This window comes from Salvelinus namaycush, chromosome 19 (assembly GCF_016432855.1).
Source record: "Salvelinus namaycush isolate Seneca chromosome 19, SaNama_1.0, whole genome shotgun sequence".
Lineage (NCBI taxonomy): Eukaryota > Metazoa > Chordata > Actinopteri > Salmoniformes > Salmonidae > Salvelinus > Salvelinus namaycush.
Window position 1 is genome coordinate 13,096,387 of NC_052325.1, and position 16,163 is coordinate 13,112,549.

General features: G+C 44.8%; 1 protein-coding gene across 1 annotated transcript in view; it reads left to right on the top strand.

Moving 5' to 3' along the window:
• The first annotated feature begins 803 nt into the window (after window positions 1–803).
• Window positions 804–16,163, top strand: part of LOC120063696 (vang-like protein 1) — a 34,569-nt gene continuing 19,209 nt past the window's right edge. The window contains exons 1-2 of the mRNA XM_039013989.1: window positions 804–856; window positions 1,376–1,550. Coding sequence (XP_038869917.1) covers window positions 804–856; window positions 1,376–1,550 — 228 coding nt within the window. The remainder of the gene's footprint in view (window positions 857–1,375; window positions 1,551–16,163) is intronic.

Below are 16,163 nucleotides of genomic sequence, written 5' to 3' on the forward strand. Positions count from 1 at the left end.
TGAGGAGTAGCTTCCATCTGGCCACTCTACCATAAAGGCCTGATTGATGGAGTGCTGCAGAGATGGTTGTCCTTCTGGAAGGTTCTCCCATCTCCACTCGGTCATAGTGACCATCAGGTTCTTGGTCACCTCCCTGAACAAGGTCCTTCTCCCCTGATTGCTCAGTTTGGCCGGGCGGCCAGCTCTAGAAAGAGTCTTGGCGTTCCAAACTTCTTCCATTTAAGAATGATGGGGGCCACTGTGTTGTTAAATACCATCCCCAATGATGATGGGATTGGGTTACAAATCATCCTGTCTGTCATCCTTTACCGTACTCCTCACATCACCTATTATAGATTTAATAACAATGAAATGGAGAATACTTCTCTTAATATTCTGTCTCCGAGGCTGCCTATCACTGTAACACGCTAGCCTCTAAGTTTCAACAGATACAGGCTGGCACTTAACTCCTACATTTGCCTCTTTAAGCTTTAAACGTGGTGAATTTTGTGAATAGGCCTCTGATAGCAAGCACAGAATTTAGTTGTATTTTTTATTTATTGATGACAGACCTCTCTCTCTCTCTCTCTCTCTCTCTCCTCTCTCTGCTCTCTCCCACTCTCTCTATCACAGGTCAATGTGTCGACTAAAGGACCTCTACAGGGTTGTTGTCAATGTAGGTACCTGACGTCTTCAGTCTGCTGCCAGTCTGTTTAGTTAGTTAACCCATCTCTTCCTGGATCAGACCACCATCACCCTCCTGCATCACACCCAGGCACCCTCCTCAGACACCTGGCCAATCGCTGGTTCTGAACAGCGTTACCATGGACACCGAGTCCACCCACTCTGGCTACTCCAACAGATCCAACAGACATGGGTAAGAGCTCAGCTGACTTCCTCTCTCTGTCTTCTCGCTCTCTCTGTCCGCTCTTACACCTCACTCACGCGCACACACACACACACACACCCAAGCCGATGTAAGGTCAAGTTGCCAATGAGTGTGTTCAGATGCAGGCCTGTCTGTACCATCAGAGGGATGCTTATGTCTATATCTGCCGCAGAGTAACTGAATGCTGTTTGTTTCCACTGTGTATTACTTTTTAATTTAAGCCTCATGTCAGTTGTTGGGAAAAAGTTTTTCAAAAAGAGGGGGAGAGAGAGATGAGTGATGGATAAAGCTCATGGAGTAGGGCTGTCACAGCTGACTGCCTTTAACCTATTTCACTGACTCACTCTGACTTGTTCTGTAAATGAGATGGGGAGTGTGAGAGACTAATTAGGAGGGATTGGGCTTTCCTCTCCTCCCTCATCCACTTGTTCGTTGCTGTTCGTTGCTGTTACTGTCTCTGTGTGTGTGTGTGTGTGTGTGTGTGTGTGTGTGTGTGTGTGTGTGTAGGGAGCAGAGGCGGCGTGAGCGGCGTAAGCTCAGCAGTAAGGACAGCAGCCGGTCAGAGAGGTCTGTAATCATCAACAGCCCCTACGGGCCCACTCAGGCCTCCCCCAACCACAACAGCGAGCCCCTGCTAGAAGTCCCCACCTCCGTGGCTGGAGACGAGGCTCCAAGCCTCCAGGTAAGCTCCAACCCAACAAATCAAAACTCACACAAACCATGCCTGAGATTCAAAAAGCCCTACATAACTATACTGTACAGTGCAGCACTTACAGGAACCCTGTACAGAAGCCATCTCCCAACCAATCTCTTTCTCACAGAGTCAAGCTGGGAACCAGCTGAGTCGCGCACCATGCCGTTTTAAACTCAAACAGCTGGGCACATCATAATCAGCATAGTGACAGGGTCATAATCACCATGGTGACTAGGGGCCAAAATAGGTCAGAGGATTTAAAAATCTCCCCTTGGCCTGTGCGAACTATACTTCCCATTCTTTGTTATTGCGTGTGTGTTTCTGTGCTGTGTTTCTGTGTTTCTGTGCTGTGCTTCTGTGTTTCTGTGCTGTGTTTCTGTTCTGTGTGTTTCTGTGCTGTGTGTGTGTGTGTGTGTGTGTGTGTGTGTGTGTGTGTGTGTGTGTGTGTGTGTGTTTCTGTGCTGTGTGTGTTTCTGTGCTGTGTGTGTTTCTGTGCTGTGTGTGTGTGTGTGTGTGTGTGTGTGTGTGTGTGTGTGTGTGTGTGTGGTGTGTGTGTGTGTGTGTGTGTGTGTGTGTGGTGTGTGTGTGTGTGTGTGTGTGTGTTTCTGTGCTGTGTGTGTGTGTGTGTTTCTGTGCTGTGTGTGTGTGTGTGTGTGTGTTTCTGTGCTGTGTGTGTGTGTGTGTGTGTGTGTGTGTGTGTGTGTGTGTGTGTGTGTGTGTGTGTGTGTGTTTCTGTGCTGTGTGTGTGTGTGTTTCTGTGCTGTGTGTGTGTGTGTTTGTTTCTGTGCTGTGTGTGTGTGTGTGTGTATGTGTTTCTGTGCTGTGTGTGTGTGTGTGTGTATGTGTTTCTGTGCTGTGTGTGTGTGTGTGTGTTTCTGTGCTGTGTGTGTGTGTGTGTGTTTCTGTGCTGTGTGTGTGTGTGTTTGTTTGTTTCTGTGCTGTGTGTGTGTGTTTGTGTTTCTGTGCTGTGTGTGTGTGTTTGTGTTTCTGTGCTGTGTGTGTGTGTTTGTGTTTCTGTGCTGTGTGTGTGTGTGTGTGTGTGTGTATGTGTGTTTCTGTGCTGTATGTGTGTGTGTGTGTATGTGTGTTTCTGTGCTGTGTGTGTTTCTGTGCTGTGTGTGCGTTTCTCTGCTGTGTGTGCATTCCTGTGCTGTGTGTGTGTGCATTTCTGTGCTGTGTGTGTGTGTGTTGCTGTGCTGTGTGTGTGTGTGTGTGTTTCTGTGCTGTATGTGTGTTTCTGTGCTGTGTGTGTGTGTGTGCGTTTCTGTGCTGTGTGTGTGTTTGTGTGTGCGTTTCTGTGCTGTATGTGTGTTGCTGTGTGTGTGTGTGTGTTTCTGTGCTGTGTGTGTGTGTTTGTGTTTCTGTGCTGTGTGTGTGTGTTTGTTTGTGTTTCTGTGCTGTGTGTGTGTGTGTTTCTGTGCTGTGTGTGTGTGTGTTTCTGTGCTGTATGTGTGTTTCTGTGCTGTATGTGTGTTTCTGTGCTGTGTGTGTGTGTGTTTCTGTGCTGTGTGTGTGTGTGCGTTTCTGTGCTGTGTGTGTATGTGTGTTTCTGTGCTGTGTGTGTGTGTGTGTGTTTCTGTGCTGTGTGTGTGTGTGCGTTTCTGTGCTGTGTGTGTATGTGTGTTTCTGTGCTGTGTGTGTGTGTGTGTGTGTGTGTGTGTGTGTGTGTGTGTGTGTGTGTGTGTGTGTGTGTGTGTGTGTGTGTGTGTGTGTGTGTGTGTGTGTTTCTGTGCTGTGTGTGTGTGTGTTTCTGTGCTGTGTGTGTGTGTGTGTGTTTCTGTGCTGTGTGTGTGTGTGTGTGTTTCTGTGCTGTGTGTGTGTGTGTGTTTGTTTCTGTGCTGTGTGTGTGTGTGTGTGTTTGTGTTTCTGTGCTGTGTGTGTGTGTGTGTGTGTGTGTGTGTGTGTGTATGTGTGTTTCTGTGCTGTATGTGTGTGTGTGTGTGTATGTGTGTTTGTGTTTCTGTGCTGTGTGTGTGTGTGTTTCTGTGCTGTGTTTCTGTGCTGTATGTGTGTGTGTGTGTGTGTGTTTCTGTGCTGTGTTTCTGTGCTGTATGTGTGTGTGTGTGTGTGTGTGTGTGTGTGTGTGTGTTTGTGTTTCTGTGCTGTGTGTGTGTGTGTTTCTGTGCTGTGTTTCTGTGCTGTGTGTGTGTGTGTTTCTGTGCTGTGTGTGTGTGTGTGTGTGTGTGTGTATGTGTGTTTCTGTGCTGTATGTGTGTGTGTGTGTATGTGTGTTTCTGTGCTGTGTGTTTCTGTGCTGTGTGTGTGCGTTTCTGTGCTGTGTGTGTTTCTGTGCTGTGTGTGCGTTTCTCTGCTGTGTGTGCATTTCTGTGCTGTGTGTGTGTGCATTTCTGTGCTGTGTGTGTGTGTGTTGCTATGCTGTGTGTGTGTGTGTGTGTTTCTGTGCTGTATGTGTGTTTCTGTGCTGTGTGTGTGTGTGTGCGTTTCTGTGCTGTGTGTGTGTCTGTGTGTGCGTTTCTGTGCTGTATGTGTGTTGCTGTGTGTGTGTGTGTGTTTCTGTGCTGTGTGTGTGTGTTTCTGTGCTGTATGTGTGTTTCTGTGCTGTATGTGTGTTTCTGTGCTGTGTGTGTGTGTGTGTGTTTCTGTGCTGTGTGTGTGTGTGCGTTTCTGTGCTGTGTGTGTATGTGTGTTTCTGTGCTGTGTGTGTGTGTGTTTCTGTGCTCTGTGTGTGTGTGTTTCTGTGCTCTGTGTGTTTCTGTGCTGTGTGTGTTTCTGTGCTGTATGTGTGTGTGTGTTTCTGTGCTGTATGTGTGTGTGTGTTTCTGTGCTGTATGTGTGTGTGTGTTTCTGTGCTGTGTGTGTGCGTGTGTGTGTTTCTGTGCTGTGTGCGTGTGTATGTTTCTGTGCTGTGTGTGTGTTTCTGTGCTGTGTGTGTGTGTGTGTGTGTGTGTGTGTGTGTGTGTGTGTGTGTGTGTGTGTGTGTTTCTGTGCTGTGTGTTTCTGTGCTGTGTGTGTGTGTTTCTGTGTGTGTGTGTTTCTGTGCTGTATGTGTGTGTGTGTTTCTGTGCTGTGTGTGTGTTTCTGTGCTGTGTGCGTGTTTCTGTGCTGTGTGTGTGTGTGTGTGTGTGTGTGTGTGTGTGTGCGTTTCTGTGCTGTGTGTGTGTGTGTGTGTGTGCGCGTTTCTGTGCTGTGTTTGTGTGTGTGTGCATTTCTGTGCTGTGTGTGTGTATGTGTGTTTCTGTGCTGTATGATTATGTGTGTTTCTGTGATTTGCAAATCTCCCCTTGGCCTGTGCGAACTATACTTCCCAGTCTTTGTTATTGCGTGTGTGTGTTTCTGTGCTGTGTGTGTGTGTTTCTGTGCTGTGTGTGTGTGTTTCTGTGCTGTGTGTGTGTTTTCTGTGCTGTGTTTCTGTGCTGTGTGTGTGTGTTTCTGTGCTGTGTGTGTTTCTGTGCTGTATGTGTGTGTGTATGTTTCTGTGCTTTGTGTGTGTGTGTGTGTGTGTGTGTGTAGTATTGTGGTTCTATGTGTAATCATTCTGTATGTGGGTCAGAATGTGTCTTGATTTAAATCCAAGTGGTGATTTTAAATCCACATATGGTTATCTCTGGAAGCAAGCCTATGATTTAGATGCTCTGACAATGGGGTTGAGATTTAGCTCTGGGCTATTGAAGCTAGGGTCAGAAGGCTAGAGACTGGCTATAGAGGGAGATGGATCAAGTGAATGAGACTGCTGCAGAGGGAGGGAGAGGGATAGATAAAGAGGGAAATGGTGATAGTTATGTTAGGAGGAGTATACTCTCTCGTGCCCTGGGTTCCATTCACATACTCTCTGACCTACTTGACTTTGTAAGTGGAAGGTCCTGCATGAAGTGTGTGTGTGTGGATGCATAAAGCATTTATGAGCCTGCACGTGCATGAATGGTCTATGCAGCAAGTAGTGCAGTACCAGCTACATCTCAGCTGCATTACCGAAGCACTGCTTACATTTATACAGCTACAAACAGTGTCTGTCTGTCTAGCCGTCTGTCTGTCTGTCTCATTCCATGTCTCTTTGTACTTGGATGTTTGACTCAGCCTAACGTGCTGCAAACATTCCACATTGTGGTGTCATTGTAAGCTTGTGGCTTATAGACCCATTGTCTGTAATGTTGTTCAGCCACTGTCTACCAACTAGTGTAAAAGGTCATCTGTAATCATATTACATTACCATTACAGTGCAGTGCTTCCAAATGGCACCCACCCATCCCTGCCACTGCTTTAAGAGCACTGCTCTTTCAAATGGATACGGCTAATGCTAATATAATCTGGCACAGAGGAATTCACATACTGTAGGCTGAGATTAGCCTTAGCATGCAGCCAAACACCACTCTAAGGAAAGCTGATATGGATAATCCATACATGCCTATGATGTAAGGATGTGTGTGTGTGTTTGTGTGCACTTGCCTGTGTCTGTGAGTAGTGTGTACTGTCAGTGTCTCTGTGTGTGATTCATAGAGAGGTTGCCAACAGTGAATGTCGGACGGGTGAAAAGAATGTCATAAGGCTGTGTTCTGTGTCATGGTACTGTTGTGTTGTGCCTGAAGGCTATGGGGTTGGCATTGGCCTCTCTAACACGCCTGCTATTCTACTTCACCTGGCAGTGTGTCACATGATGCAGGGCTGAGGCTTTTGGAAGTAGTGGAAGCAAATAGAATTGGGAATGTCTTTGCTCTTTTGTCCTTTTGTCCTCGCAAACATACACACACAAATACAGTACAAATGTCAGATAAACCTCTAGAAATACCAGTGAGGTTCCTTTGTGTGCCACTGAATGTCATTGTTCTTTTGCCCAGTATACCAATGTGAAACACACACACACACACGTCAGAATAACCTCCAGTCATACCAGTAAAGCTCTTTTGTGTGTTGGGTTAGTAGGTTACTGTATGTGTCTGTGAGCGAAGCCTGTTAGTCAGTCAGTGTTAGTGTGTGTTGTTGTGTTTAGTGTCATATTATAGTGTGTAACAGGCCTAACCAGGGCTCTGAATATGATCTATATTCACTCTCCACCAGAGGAGAGGGCTGCCAAGCATCAAACACCACCCATCTCTCTCTTTCTCTTTCCCTCTCTCTTTCTCTTTCCCTCTTTTGCTTTAATTCCCTCTCCCTCTCTCATTCTCTCTTCTCTCTACTTTCTTTCTTTCTCTGTGTGTCTGTTTCTCTAACTGTGTCTATCTATACCGTGTCTGTCTCACTTATTCTGTGTCTCTGTCCTTCTCTGCCCCCTCTTCTCTCCTTCTCTGCCTTTCGGTCTGTATAACATGGTACATTCTGATTTTTAGTTTTGAGTTCATTTGTGGGATTAAGCCACAGAGTGTAAATGAAGAGCTTTTAGCCTGCATTTGCTCTACCATTGCTACACAGGCTCATTAGTTATATGTACCATGCTTTAAGAGATGTTAGATAATATATAGGCTGTGTTCACTGATCTTTAACATGGAGAAGAGTGAGAGCACATTAAGATGATGTATGTAAAAATGGGAGACATCAGACGGGACAGAGTTATATGATCTAATAGGTTGTAGGTGTGATTAACACTCAGAGCCCCAGAATTCCATAACTACTAGAATGGCAATGATGGTCATTCTGACCGTTGATATTTCAATTGTATAAATATTCCATAATAAATAATAAATTGCTAAATGAATGCATGTATTATGTTAAAATAGGTTCTAAGATTCCTCAGGACACCAAATACAAATTAGAAAATGTCTTGATTGATCCAGAAGTACATGGACTGTAAATACTAAAATAATAAGATAATGTATTTTATGACTGCAAAACAACAGTTACTGGCCCGTCCAAACTACACCTAAACTGTATTGAAACTAATTTCACACATAATAATATTAGATGTGGCCTAAAACAAAACAAAATGAACCACAAACCACGTGTAACCACGCCAGCCCAGGACCACCACATCCGGCTCTTCACCTGCCGGATCGTCTGAGACCAGCCCCCGGGACAGCTGAAGAATTTCTTCACAAACTGACAGAAACTGTCTCAGGGAAGCTCATCTGTGTGCTCTTCATCCTCACCAGGATCTTGAACTGACTGCAGTTCAGAACGTTGAGAACAGAGTGCCCCATGGTGGTGATGGGGATATGGTATGGGCAGGCATAAGCTACGGGCAACAAACACAATTGCATTTTATCAATGGCAATTTGAATGCACAGAGATACCGTGACGAGATCCTGAGTTGTGACATTCTTCCACCGCCATCACCTCATGTTTCAGCATGATGATGCACAGCACCATGTCTTAATGGATCTGTACACAATTCCTGGAATCTGAAAATGTCCCAGTTCTTCCATGGCCTGCATACTTACCAGACATGTCACCCTTTTGAGCATGTTTGGGGTGCTCTGGATTGACATGTACGACAGCGTGTTCCAGTTCCCGCTAATATCCAGCAACTTCGCACAGCCATTCAAGAGGAGTGGGACAACATTCCACAAGCCAAAATCAACAGCTTGATCAACTCTATGCGAAGGAGATGTTGCAATACATTTGAGTCATTTAGCAGACGCTCTTATCCAGAGTGACTTACAGTAGAGAGTGCACACATTTTCATTCGTACTGGTCCCCCGTGGGAATCGAACCTACAAACCTGGCATTGCAAGTACCATGCTCTATCAACTGAGCCACATGGGACCACTTAAATTAGGCAAATGGTGGACACCAGATACTGACTAGATTACTGATCCACACCTTTACTTTTTTTTAAAGGTATCTGTGACCAACAGATGCATATCTGTATTCCCAGTCATGTGAAATCCATAGATTAGGGCTTAATGAATATATTTCAATTGACTGATTTCCTTTATATGAACTGTAACTCAGTCAAATCTTTGAAATTGTTGCATGTTTATATTTTTGTTCAGATCAAATGTTATTTGTCACACTCGCCGAATACAACAGGTGTAGACCTTACAGTGAAATGCTTACTTACGAGCCCCTAACCAACAATGCAGTTTAAAAATATATACGGATAAGAAATAAAAGTAACAAGTAGTTAAAGAGCCGCAGTAAAATAACAATAGTGAGACTATATACAGGGGTGATACCGGTACAGAGTCAATGTGCAGGGCCACCGGTTAGTTGAGGAAATATGTACATGAAGGTAGAGTTGTTATTAAAGTGATTATGCATAGATGATAACAACAGAGAGTAGCAGCGGTGTAAAAGAGGGGGGTGGGGGGCAATGCAAATAGTCTGGGTAGCCATTTGATTAGGTGTTCAGGAGTCTTATGGCTTGGAGGTAGAAGCTGTTTAGAAGCCTCTTGGACCTAGACTTGGCGTTCCGGTACCTCTTGCCGTGCGGTAGCAGAGAGAACAGTCTATGACTAGGGTGGCTGGAGTCTTTGGCAATTTTTAGGGCCTTCCTCTGACACCGCCTGGTATAGAGGTCCTGGATGGCAGGAAGCTTGGCCCCAGTGATATACTGGGCCGTTCGCACTACCCTCTGTAGTGCCTGCGGTCGGAGGCCAAGCAGTTGCCATACCAGGCAGTGATGCAACCAGTCAGGATGCTCTCGAGGGTGCAGCTGTAGAACATTTTGAGGATCTGAGGACCCATGCCAAATCTTTTCAGTCTCCTGCGGGGGAATAGTTTTTGTCGTGCCCTCTTCATGACTGTCTTGGTGTGCTTGGACCATGTTAGTTTGTTGGTGATGTGGACACCAAGGAACTTGAAGCTCTCAACCTGCTCCACTGCAGCCCCGTCGATGAGAATGGGGGCTGCACAGTCCTCTTTTTCCTGTAGCCCACAATCATCTCCTTTGTCTTGATCATGTTGAGGGAGAGGTTGTTATCCTTGCACCACACGGTCAGGTCTCTTACCTCCTCCCTATAGGCTGTCTTGTCATTGTCGGTGATCATGCCTACCACTGTTGTGTCATCGGCAAACTTAATGATGGTGTTGGAGTCGTGCCTGGCCGTGCAGTCATGATTGAACAGGGAGTACCGAATGGGACTAAACACGCACCCCTGAGGGGCCCCTGTGTTGAGGATCAGTTGTTACAGTTGAAGTCGGAAGTTTACATACACCATAGCCAAATACATTTAAACTCAGTTTTTCACAATTCCTGACATTTAATCCTAGTAAAATGTTCCTATCTTAGGTCAGTTAGGATCACCACTTTATTTTAAGAATGTGAAATGTCAGAATAATAGTAGAGTGATTTATTTCAGCTCTTATTTCTTTCATCACATTCCCAGTGTGTCAGAAGTTTACATGCACTCAATTAGTATTTGGTAGCATTACCTTTAAATTGTTTAACTTGGGTCAAACGTTTCGGGGAGCCTTCCACAAGCTTCCCACAATAAGTTGGTTGAATTTTGGCCCATTCCTCCTGACAGAGCTGGTGTAACTGAGTCAGGTTTGTAGGCCTTCTTGCTCGCACACGCTTTTTCAGTTCTGCCCACATATTTTCTATAGGATTGTGGTCAGGGCTTTGTGATGGCCACTCCAATACCTTGACTTTGTTGTCCTTAAGCCATTTTGCCACAACATTGGAAGTATGCTTGGGGTCATTGTCCATTTGGAAGACCCACTTGCGACCAAGCTTTAACTTCTTGACTGATGTCTTGAGATGTTGCTTCAATATATCCACATAATTTTCCTGCCGCATGAGGCCATTCTATTTTGTGAAGTGCACCGGTCCCTCCTGCAGCAAAGCACGCCCACAACATGATGCTGCCACCCCCGTGCTTCACAGTTGGGATGGTGTTCTTCAGCTTGCAAGGCTCCCCCTTTTTCCGCCAAACATAATGATGGTCATTATGGCCAAACAGTTTTATTTTTGTTTCATCAGACCAGAGGAAATTTCTCCAAAGAATACGATCTTTGTCCCCATGTGCAGTTTCAAACCTTAGTCTGGCTTTTTTAATGGCGGTTTTGGAGTAGTGGCTTCTTCCTTGCTGAGCGGCCTCTCAGGTTATGTCGATATATGACTCGTTTTACTGTGGATATAGATACTTTTGTACCTGTTTCCTCCAGCATCTTCACAAGGTCCTTTGCTGTTGTCTGGGATTGATTTGCACTTTTCGCACCAAAGTACGTTCACCTCTAGGAAACAGAACGCGTCTCCTTCCTGAGCGGTATGACGGCTGCGTGGTCCCATGGTGTTTAGACTTGCGTACTATTGTTTGTACAGAACGTGGTACCTTCAGGCATTGGGAAATTGCTCCCAAGGATGAACCAGACATGTGGAGGTCTACAATTTTCTTTCTCTGAGGTCTTGGCTGATTGCTTTTGATTTTCCCATGATGTCAAGCAAAGAGGTACTGAAGGTTGGCCTTGAAATACATCCACAGGTACACCTCCAATTGACTCAAATGATGTCAATTAGCCTATCATAAGCTTCTAAAGCCATGACATTTTCTGGAATTTTCCAAGCTGTTTAAAGGCACAGTCAACTTAGTGTATGTAAACTTCTGACCAACTGGAATTGTGATACAGTGAAATGTAAGTGAAATAATCTGTCTGTAAACAGTTGTTGGAAACATTTCTTGTGTCATGCACAAAGTAGATGTTCTAACCAACTTGCCAAAACTATAGTTTGTTAACAAGAAATTTGTGGAGTGGTTGAAAAACGAGTTTTAAATGACTCCAACCTAAGTCTATGTAAACTTCCGACTTCAGCTGTACCTACCCTTACCTCCTGGTGGGCGGCCGGTCAGGAAGTCCAGGATCCAGTTGCAGAGGGAGGTGTTTAGTCCCAGGGTCCTTAGCTTATTGATGAGATTTGAGGGCATTATGGTGTTGAATCCTGAGCTGTAGTCAATGAATAGCATTCACACATAGGTGTTCCTTTTGTCTAGGTGGGAAAGGGCAGTGTGGAGTGCAATAGAGATTATATCATCTGTGGATCTATTGGGGCGGTATTCAAGTTGGAGTGGGTCTTGGGTTTCTGGGATAATGTTGATGATGTGAGCCTTGACCAGCCTTTCAAAGCACTTCATGGCTACAGACGTGAGTGCTATGGGTCGGTAGTCATTTAGGCAGGTTACCTTCGTGTTCTTGTGCACAGGCACTACGGTGGTCTGCTTTAAACATGTTGGTATTACAGACTCGGACAGGGAGAGGTTGAAAATGTCAGCGTATGCTCGCAGTACACATTCTGGTAACCTGTCTTGCCTTGTGAATGTTGGCCTGTTTAAAGGTCTTACTCACATCGGCTGCGGAGAGAGTGATCACACAGTCTTCCGGAACAGCTGGTGCTCTCATGCATGTTTCAGTGTTATTTGCCTCCAAGTGAGCATAAAGTAATTTAGCTCGTCTGGTAGGCTCGTGTCACTGGGCAGCTCTCGGCTGTGCTTCCCTTTGTAGTCTGTAATGGTTTTTAAGCCTTGCCACATTCGACGAGCGTCAGAGCCGGTGTAGTACGATTCGATCTTAGTCCTGTATTGATGCTTGGCCTGTTTGATGATTCGTCGGAGGGCATAGCAAGATTTCTTATAAGCTTCCGGGTTAGAGTCCCACTCCTTGAAAGCGGCAGCTCTACCCTTTAGCTCAGTGCAGATGTTGCCTGTAATCCATGTCTTCTGGTTGGGGTATGTACGTGCGGTCACTGTGGGGACGACGTCATCGATGCACTTATTGATGAAGCCAATGACTGATGTGGTGTACTCCTCAATGCCATCGGAGGAATCCCGGAACATATTCCAGTCTGTGCTAGCAAAACAGTCCTGTAGCTCAGCATCTGCTTCATCTGACCACTTTTTTATTGATCTAGTCACTGGTGCTTCCTGCTTTAATTTTTTGCTTGTAAGCAGGAATCGGGAGGATAGAATTATGGTCAGATTTGCCAAATGGAGGGCGAGGGAGAGCTTTGTATGCGTCTCTGTGTGTTGAGTAAAGCTGGTCTATTTGTTTATTTATTTTTTCCTCTGGCTGTACATTTAACATGCAGATAGACATTTGGTCAAATGGATTTAAGTTTCCCTGCATTAAGGTCGCCGGCTACTAGGAGCGCCGCCTCTGGGTGAGTGTTTTCTTGTTTGCTTATGGCAGAACACAGCTCATTCAATGCTGTCTTAGTGCCAGCCTCTAACTGTGGTGGTATGTAAACAGCTACGAAAAAAACAGATGAAAAATCTCGAGGTAGGTAGTGTGGTCTACAGTTTATCATGAGATACTCTACCTCAGGTCAGCAATAGCTCGAGACATCCTTAGATATCGTGCACCAGCTGTTATTTACAAAAATACATAGTATTTTTATACTATAATACAAAAATATATAGTCCGCCGCCCCTTGTCTTAACAGACGCCGCTGTTCTATCCTGCCGGTGCAGCATATAACCAGCCAAGCTATATGTTGATAGTGTCGTCGTTCAGCCACAACTCCGTGAAGCGTAAGATATTACAGTTTTGAATGTCCCGTTGGTAGTTTAATCTTCCACGTAGGTTATCTATTTTATTGTCCAAAGATTGCACATTTGCTAGCAGAATGGAAGGAAGTGGGGTTTGATTCGATCGCCTACGAATTCTCAGAAGGCGGCCCGCCCTCCGGCCCATTTTTCTCCGCCTTCTCTTCACGCAGATCATGGGGATCTGGGCCTGTTCCAGAGAAAGCAGTATATCGTTCGCGTCGTGCTTGTCAGACTCATTAAAAGGATTCTGCCAGTCCGTGGTGAGTAATTGCAGTCCTGATGTCCAGAAGTTATTTTCGGTCATAAGAGACGGTAGCGGCAACATTATGTACAAAATTTGTAAAAAATATAAGTTGCCAATAAACGAACAAATAACACAATCGGTTGGGGACATGTAAAATGTCTGCCGCCTTGTCCGGTGCCATTTTAACACCAGTGTATAATCAATGTATAATCTCAAAACAGTGTACCCTATATCAGTCCACCGAATCCAAGCAGTCTTATTAGTCTATTCTAGGCCTACTTGGAGTAGGCTACACAGTGAGAGTGTGTGTAATTTACAATGGCAAGACCAAGAAGAATGGATGTGCATGCTGTGTTAGAGTTGCTACAAGATGAAAACGACTCAGATGGCGGGGAAGAGTGGATTGTGACATCGCTGAGGATTATTATTCTGATTCATGCTGATTGGCTTTCCATATCTGGGAATGGATCCATATCAGGCAGCAAGTGAGCGAGTGTCGGATAATGTTTTGGATCAGATGGCATGGGTGTACTTGGTGAAAGGATGAACTCGCCGCTACAACATTCTTGACTTGGCTGCTATCAACGCACACGTGTTGTTCAATCAGTACATGAACAACACCCATGAGCAGGAGGGAATCGAATAAAATAAAACTTTATTGTCCATCCAGAACAGACATTTTTCTTTGGCGTCACCTTTCATTGAAAGGATCACATACTAGTCCATCATATTGCATACACTAAAAACATAGAGGACATTGATACATTTACTCACAAATGACCGCAGTCCCAACTGCACTGGATAGATAAATATATCATATACTGATACAATGTACATTGCATTTAGTAGTTCAACAGCACAAGGAACACAATGTTTGAACACGTTCTTCTTGGCCATGGGCATTCTGAAGCGCCGGCAAGAGGGAAGCCTCTCAAACTGAGGGTGTAGAGGGTGGGAGGGGCTGCCAACGACAGCCAGTGCCTTCTTTATGGTTGCCTTGTGGAACAGACTGGTCAACTGTGTCTGTGGTCGACCAATTACTTTGCTGGCTGTGTTTACTATTCTGGTCAGTTTTGCTTTTGCTCCCCACGCTCAGACTACCATACCAGACTGTCATATTGAACGTGAGGATGTTCTACACCAAGCTGCTGTACACCCTCTCCAGAACATCCTGACTGACCACAAACCCCTTCAATTTCCTGATTAAAAACAGGTGCTGACTTGCTTTTAAAAAAAATACAGTCTGCATTCTCTGTGAAACTCAGCATGTTATAAATTTGTGTCCCTAGGTATTTGAAATGCTCAACCACCTCCACTGATTGGTTGTTCAGAGATAGTAGTTGGGACATTGGCAAGTTGTTGCCATTGATGATCAGCTCCTTAGTTTTTGTCTCACGTTGATGTGGAGGGCACTTGACCGGCATCATTCTTGAAGGTTGTTGGTCTGTTTAAAATGACGTTAGCATCTTTAGAAAAAGAGTCCCACCAGAGCCATGTCGTCCGCGTACTTGAAAAGGCTCACATTGTTTCCTTGGATCTTCATCTCATTAGTGTAGATGAAGAACCACAAAGGTGAAAGGACACACCCCTGTGTTCAGGGTCAGTTCATCAGAGAGGGCCCCATTCATGAGGACCCTCTGTGGCCTTTCATCATGAGTCTGGCACACGGGCTACGTGAGAGAGGGCCAAGGCAGCAGAAAAGATTCTACGTGAGCCATTGCGTAAGCCGAATTGCGCACAGCTCCCATGGAGGAAAAACTGCAAGGTGGGCAGATGCACTCGAACATTTACATTTAAGTCATTTAGCAGACGCTCTTATCCAGAGCGACTTACAAATTGGTGCATTCACCTTATGATATCCAGTGGAACAGCCACTTTACAATAGTGCATCTAAATCTTTTAAGGGGGGGGGGGGGGGTTAGAAGGATTACTTTATCCTATCCTAGGTATTCCTTAAAGAGGTGGGGTTTCAGGTGTCTCCGGAAGGTGGTGATTGACTCCGCTGACCTGGCGTCGTGAGGGAGTTTGTTCCACCATTGGGGTGCCAGAGCAGCGAACAGTTTTGACTGGGCTGAGCGGGAAGCTCAGCGGGAAGCTCGAACAGAACCCACGACACCGGTTTCAAGCGGCAAGCGAATTGTTGCAATCAAGTGAAAGTGACAAAGACTTGTGGTGACTATTAGAAGAAGGGATAACAGCTACATGACATCCAACTGTTGCGTGAAGACTCACACCATACTGTAAACATGAGTGAGGCCACAGTGTCCAATAACTGACAATAATAGACTTTTTAACAGCTGTCATATCAACACTTATGTTCATTATAATGCAATTATTGCTTTTGTGCTGATTTTCACTATTCACAAGCATGCTTGGCGCCTACACTGATATTTTCTTCATTGACCGGGTGTCTTGCAGTTTGGGTATTTATTTGTTTTGTAGTTTATAAAAATGACATTTTACTGTGTTTCAATGCACATTCTTTTGTGTCATAGTTGTAACAAAGGCACTCCACCAATAAAATAGATTTTCCACTTTAAATTCAGTTTTTGTTGCTTTTTCGTTTTTACATATAGCCTGCACAGTAACATGAACAAATGTGTATGTTCTTTCAAATAATTATATTTTGGTATACTAATGTTACCATAAACACAACCAAAAAGACATTGGCACAAAAAGGGGTCCAATGAGGCCTGACTTTTCTAGTTAAATGGATTTATTAGACTGGTGGCTATTGGTGCTCCTCAAGGCCCAGCTATTCTCCTGTTAAATATGCATACGGTCAAATGACCATCATGGCGCTTTGAGGATAAAATGCTGAAAGTTTTTGTCTTTTGTGATATTTGTCTGAAAGTACTGATCAAGTTTAAAGTACACATATTTAGGAAAAGTCAGGGACAGGTGGGTTCAAGGTTTTTAGTGAAATTAAGTTATTAAATTACAAAATTGAAAACAGTCAGATTGACCGTCTTGGCAGTTCTA